This window comes from Phragmites australis, chromosome 8 (assembly GCF_958298935.1).
Source record: "Phragmites australis chromosome 8, lpPhrAust1.1, whole genome shotgun sequence".
Taxonomy (NCBI): domain Eukaryota; kingdom Viridiplantae; phylum Streptophyta; class Magnoliopsida; order Poales; family Poaceae; genus Phragmites; species Phragmites australis.
This window is the reverse complement of record NC_084928.1, coordinates 5,238,612-5,245,295: the sequence shown is the minus strand read 5'-3', so window position 1 is coordinate 5,245,295 and position 6,684 is coordinate 5,238,612. Positions and strand designations below refer to the sequence as shown.

General features: G+C 43.2%; 1 protein-coding gene across 1 annotated transcript; it reads left to right on the top strand.

Moving 5' to 3' along the window:
* The first annotated feature begins 3,407 nt into the window (after positions 1-3,407).
* On the top strand, positions 3,408-6,554 carry LOC133926405 (uncharacterized). Its single transcript, XM_062372335.1, has 2 exons — positions 3,408-4,184; positions 6,337-6,554. The coding sequence occupies exons 1-2, from the start codon at positions 3,458-3,460 to the stop codon at positions 6,549-6,551; spliced, it is 942 nt and encodes a 313-aa protein (XP_062228319.1). The 5' UTR covers positions 3,408-3,457; the 3' UTR covers positions 6,552-6,554.
* The last annotated feature ends 130 nt before the right edge of the window (positions 6,555-6,684 follow it).

Below are 6,684 nucleotides of genomic sequence, written 5' to 3'. Positions count from 1 at the left end.
TAAATTTTTGATAGAAAGGGGAGGAGAGCATTCAAATGTGGAACACCAAGTTCAAACACTTCACACAAGAAGCACAAAGCTAGCCAAGCAACCAGCCCCACTCATGGAGACCAAGGGATATAAATACTCCACTCTAAAAAAAACTAATCATTGGATTCATACTACACATATCGAAACTTCTGATCCCATAAATCACAACGGTCGAAAACTAGCCATTACAACCTATTTCCAGCATAAATCGGGACTTCTGATTAAAACCTAACTCCAAACCCGAGAGCACCAGATTTCTAAAACATCGGAATTTTTGACTGACATCGGAACTTCCGATTTTCGGAATCAGAACTTCCGATATCAGCACAACTGACTCTCTAAAACGGTGATAACTTTTTATCTTGAAGTCCGATTTTGATGATATTGGATTATAAGGGAAGCTTATTTAGAGGGCTACACATCCCTACTGAGTTCATGATCTCAATCATATTGGATCAAACCTAGGAACACTCTGAAGAAAATTCAGACGCTTCCACTCATTTTTCAAAGCTTAATCACCCAAGATTAAACTAGGAACCACATGGGATATGCCAAACATCACTAAGACTTGGCTATAACCACTTTTCGCCACTAAGGCCGACAACACAAAGGGTTAGATCTAAAACACATTTTAGATGCACTGGACTCCTAAAATGAACTCTCAGTACAAACACATCTCGCACTAAGCACATGGTTTGAGCACTTGATACAACGATCGAACAACGCTTTCGACAGTCCCTCTTTGATAGTGCGGCTATTGATCCTATAATTTTGTCTTCCATCAAACTCCTTGAGACCAATAAAAACTAGAAAACATATTCTAGTTATACATTTGCCTTAAGGAATTCTATCGAACTTGACAAATACATCATCCAAGCTTTGACACTTCTCATAGCTCTTCAAGGCTCATCATCAACTCCTCTTCTCTTAATGACGATGATCATCTTTGCTTCCATCTTGATCTCCACTTGATCTTCTGAAAGCCTGATGAAGTTTACTTGATTGCTTCATATGCACCAAGCATGTAAGACTTCTCTCTTTTCATCATCTTCACCCGGTTCACCACTTAGGCATGAACTATAAGCATCAAACACACAAATTTTCCACTAAGTTTGTCTTGATCTGCTCTTTCAACTTGGCATATTGAATATCTCAATTCAACTCATGCATTCTTATGAAACCTAACCCTAACTCACCCTCAAGAACAAAGCACATGGGTTAGTCTATAAAACTTAATACACAACTTTATACCTTAAGTCACTTTATCTTCACAAATAATTTAGCCTTCACTCTTATTATCAATCTTCATATGAAACCTAACCACACTTACTCTCAAGCACATAGCACATGGGTTAGTCCATAAAATTTAATTGATAATATCATACCTTTACTTACTTAAACTCTACAAGTAACTTAGTCTTCATGGTTATTACCAATCTTCTCTTTCAACTCATGAGCACCACCTAGAGCTTATTGATTTCAATGCATCTTTCTTGATCTTCGTGGCATTCATGAATCCATTCTTTATCAATCATACATCACCTATGGAGCATACTACAAACAATTCTCAACACAAATGTTAGTCTATAGGTATTGTTATTAATTACTAAAATCACACTTAAGGGCTAGATGTACTTTCAAATTCATTCATATCCCGGGGATAGTTTTCGTGTGGAACACGATGAACTTCCTAGAATATCCGTGCATGCCTTATTTACCTCATGGTGGTTATTAAACTTATTATATCAAGTAATGGATATATGTACGATGATACTCTATCTTCAAGATATACCGTATTTCTAATAAATTATAAATTATCAAACCATCATCATCCTATCATAATTTTATGTAGCATGTGCTAAGATTAATTTCCTATCACTTTGAATGTATCAAGAGGTTCATTCGTGAGTTTTTTCTATAAAAAACATCCATTCAAACCCCTATAAATAAATTATGTGAATACACCATCTTATTAGCCAAGAGTATTTGATTTTTCATATAGGAATGATCTCAAGTTGATACAGATTTATTGGTTGACTGAAGAACCATGAGTGACGTCCCACATACCTGATCAAGTTGAGAAGTGATTTTTTTTCCTAACGCAGTCGTAGCGCATTGGTCGTTTTGTCGATGTGCGAACGACCGGTTGAGAGATCCCGGCCTCGCACCGAGGCTTGTCCCGTAAATAGAATTCTTTTGGACTGTCTCAAACACATGTAGACCATAATGAGAACGCGATGTGCCTGTAGCTTGCGAAGCCGGAGCCTCCGTAAATCTCTTCAGTATGCATGTGTGTATATATAGTAGGTTATGGTGCATGAGTGTGCTTGTGTAGGGTATAATGTGTGTTCAGATAATATAGCTTGTACCTCTGGCTAAAAAACAAGTGACTTTTTATTTAGTTTGTTCTGTTAATTTTAGCTTAATTAATAGAGCAACCACTTAAAAGTGGCCCATTGTTTCTGTAATCTCGAGAACCCTTGCACGCGTGTGCATTTTCGGACGGTCAAAAGCGTTTGAGATTCGCGTGTCAGCTGAGTTGTAAACGTCTCCGTGTTGACACAAGCAGATGATTAGAGAGAAGAAATAGCAATGAAGGAACCGTGACAGCATATTTATTTCTTCAAATTTTAGTGAGGTCGTTTGTCACTGTCCCAGTTTAAGCCATGTGTGCCTCGCTAGAATATCGATCTTCACTTGTTCCAAGTAAACGACCAGTTCCACATCAGTTGGCTATTTCACGAGAAACAGGTGTCATTTCGAGATGTGTGCGTTTAAAAAAAAAATAAATCCTACATATGAGAAACAATATGCGTATATTTATCTCGAAAATCACTTCAATAGTTTTATAATTTTACTACGTTTTATAACATGTTAAGACAATTTATAATCGCAGCCACGTTTTGAAGACCGTTTTGATGACCAAATTATTGTTTATTCAGTTGTTTGTGACCTTCGAGAGTGAAGTCCACATTAGTGGCAAACCTTGGTTCCGAAACTCCAGCTCACGCAGAAAAATCTGAGCATCAAAGGTTTTAAGCTCTCTCAAGTAAGGTGGTGGCTCCCCTTCCTATCAAATTTCTTAAGACGACATTAATTTCCACCACTTTTGTATATTGAAAAATATAAATAAAATAAGTCACGTTCTTTTGGCTTATTTTGCAATCAAAAGTTGAGAAGCCTCTCTCTTCCAACATTTTTTTTAAGACTATGCAATCATAGAATGCTGACCTAGATCACCTTGCTACATATGATATACTGTGAATATTTCTTAGTTCAACATTCCCCAGTGGCAGATCACAAGTCACCAACACACGCATGCACACAAACCAGAAGATCGAAGAAGAAGAAGTTCCATTGATTATATATAGGCACACCGAAACATGCACACACAAGAAGAAAAAGAAGAACCTCGACAGCGGCAACAATGTTGTATATCCAGAGGCCATCCAACTACATCGTCTCCCTCATCATCCTCCTCCCTCTCACCCTCCTATGCATCACCTTCCTCCTTCCGTTGTCCGCCTACCTCAGCAACCCGCTCGTCGCCGGCAGCAGCTGCGTTGGCGGCACTGCCGGCAACGTCCGTGCTGCACCAGCGGCGGACGACGACGCTGGCCATCGCCCTGAGATCAGCGTCCTCGTCGGTGTGCACACGACGGCGAGGAAGCACTCCCGGCGCCACCTCATCCGCATGGAGTACGCACTGCAGCAGACGCCGGCGCTCCGCGGCGCCGCGCGCGTCGACGTCCGGTTCGCGCTGTGCGCGCGGCCGATGCCGCCCGAGCACCGCGCGTTCGTGGCGCTCGAGGCCCGCGCCCACGGCGACGTGCTGCTGTTCGACTGCGCCGAGAGCGCGGACCAAGGCAAGACGTACACCTACTTCGCCGGCCTGCCCTCCATGCTCGGCGCCGGGGCCGGCGGCAGCCGACCGTACGATTACGTGATGAAGGTGGACGACGACACGTTCCTCCGGCTGGACGCTCTGGTGGAGACGTTGCGCGCCGCGCCGAGGGAGGACATGTACTGCGGTGTGGGGCTGCCGTTCCACGACCGGGCGTTCCCGCCGTTCATGCTCGGCATGGGCTACCTGCTGTCATGGGACCTCGTCGAGTGGATCGCCAGCTCCGACATGGTGAGAAGGGAAGCAACAGGTATGCAATGCATGTTTCCATGCATCCATTCTTGCACCTTGAGTTCTTGCATTTGACATGTATGATAGTTCGTTTGCGGACGAGTCTCTGGTTCAGTGGCAAAACTCTAAGATGGGAGGGAGCCGGCGGGGGTTTAAGCTCTCCGTCCCGTATATTTTTCCCGTAGAAACCTTAAAAAAAGGCTAGATATTAGGAGACCTGATCTTAAAAAAAAAGTATGATCGTTCGTTCAAAGAAATACAAGGACCATTTAGATAAAGGAATTCTAAAGTGTTTTACAAGAACCGGCTACCAGAGGCTAGTGGAAGAAAGTTCTAGAGTGTAAAAAATACATGAAAAACATAGCGACTTGAGACTGCTCAAAGCTTGTTTCCGCTTCTTACATTTGCCTCCCTCCCTGGGTCGCCAAATTGTGCATGTCGATCTCCTCCTCTGTGCGCCATGCCACATGAAGCTAGTCCGGCATTTCGCCGTGGAAAATCCTTCGGTTCCGCTCCTTCCACACATTCCACCAGGATTGCTCCAGCTTGTCTTCTCCGTTGCTCTTTCACCGTTGGCAACATGATAAGCTTCAAAAATTCACCTGTACAACAAAAACTTTAGAACTTACTCTAATATACACAAAAAGTGGTAGCATATTACCTCACAAAAATCATATTAGTATAATTGTCATGAATAAACTTCGAATCATTATATTTATTATTATCATGTATCAAGAAAAATCTATGGTTAATGGTGTGTATGATAGAAAATACGCCGATATCAAAACGACAGAGAAAAGAGCGAACACTATTGCAAAAACACATATAGTGCCGGTTCAAAAATACTATCAGTGTCAGTTTTTGAATCGGCACTGATTACTCGACACTGATAGACTATCAATGTCGGTTCCAGACCCGACACTAAAAATTATTTTCACTACCGACTGGTAGTTCCAACCGGTAGTGAAAAGGTTCTGAGAGCAAAAAAATAAACGAGCCGACTCTCTCGAGCCGGCTCGATTGCCGCTTCTGTCGCCGCGGTGCCCTCATCGCCGCCGTGGTGCTCAAATCAAACCCTTGGGGAGCCGTAACGTGAACAGTAGCCTCGAGGATGCTGTGGTTTGCAATGGAAGAACAAAATAATGTGCATTACCTTTCCTTCACTAGCAATATGTACAACAGAACCAATCACTTGTATCAATTAGCAAAATTAGGAGAGAAAAAAGAATATGGACTATTGTTCCATTTTACACTGAACTAATGTACTCTAAATCATAACAATGACAAATTCATTTGACACCATTTATTCCTGTTCTCCCAAGAATGAAATTGATTCCCTCTTTTTTCAGCATTGCCGACCAACACCAACAGAAGTAATTGGGATCCATGGCTATACCTCTATGGTGCTCTCGTCAGTGACGTCGAGCAGTAGCACCATAAGGCACCCCACGTGCTCATCCCTGAGGTTGTGGAACTCCATGGTGGAGTTCGACGCACGGCACGTAGCGACAACGCGGCCCTGCCTACTCCTACTCAGTAGCTGCCTTGCCTATCCCCAGGTTCACGGCGCGTGGACATCAAGACACCATAGAAGCGAACCGTAGCTACGGGTGAACAGAGGAGGTGATGCCCGGAAGGTGGAATGGGGATGGGGATATGAGGAGATGGGCGACTCACGAACTCAAGGCTGATCCTCCAGGACACGCCGTCGGCGCCTGTGACCGAGGCAGAGAACACCATCGCTAGCCTCGCCATCGCCCTTTCGAGCCACGGACTGAGTACGCAAACAGTAGCCGAAGAGATAAGCCATGGACGGACGCAGACAAAGCCATAACACGATTGAAGAGATATTTCGGGTCCAGACACATCTGTGCCGGTTGTAGCTCGAATCGGCACTAAAAATGGACTATCAGCGCCGGTTCTTAGCACCTCAGTCATTATTCGCGCGCGGGAGTTTAATAACCAGCACTAATACATTTTCAGTCGCGGTTTTTGCACAACCGGCATTGATAGAGCTTTACTAATAGTCTATTCTGTAGTAGTGGAAGTGACTAATTTCCTTTTTCTTTTCAACAGCGTGTGATCACTAGTTTTATTAGAATGCAGTATTTTTACTTCCGAAGATTACACTGGTACATGGTAGAGAACATATAACCGAGAATTGCATTCAGGTGCAGAAGATGTGACCACAGGAAAATGGCTGAACATGGGCAACAAGGCCAAGAACAGGGTGAACGTTTTCCCCAGGATGTATGACTACAAGAGTGCCAAAGCCGAGGACTTCTTGGAGAACACCATTGGGGTGCACCAGCTGAAGCAGGACATAAGGTGGGCACACACGTTGGAGCACTTCAATCTCACCACGTTGGAGCTCTTCAACTTCTAGAGAGGGGACTATACAAATTACCTTCTCCAAAAAAAAGTGATTCGCAAATTCTTTCGTGAAAAAGCATGTAAATTTGTAGCATTTTTTATATGTGGTGTAAGAAATTAAATCTTAAGGGTCTGTTGATATGTTG

Excerpts from the sequence above, each read along its gene's own strand:
- LOC133926405 (XM_062372335.1), top strand. The coding sequence starts at position 3,458 with ATGTTGTATATCCAGAGGCCATCCAACTACATCGTCTCCCTCATCATC. Across the intron at positions 4,185-6,336 it reads GGTGAGAAGGGAAGCAACAG|GTGCAGAAGATGTGACCACA; the intron begins GTATGCAATGCA and ends AATTGCATTCAG.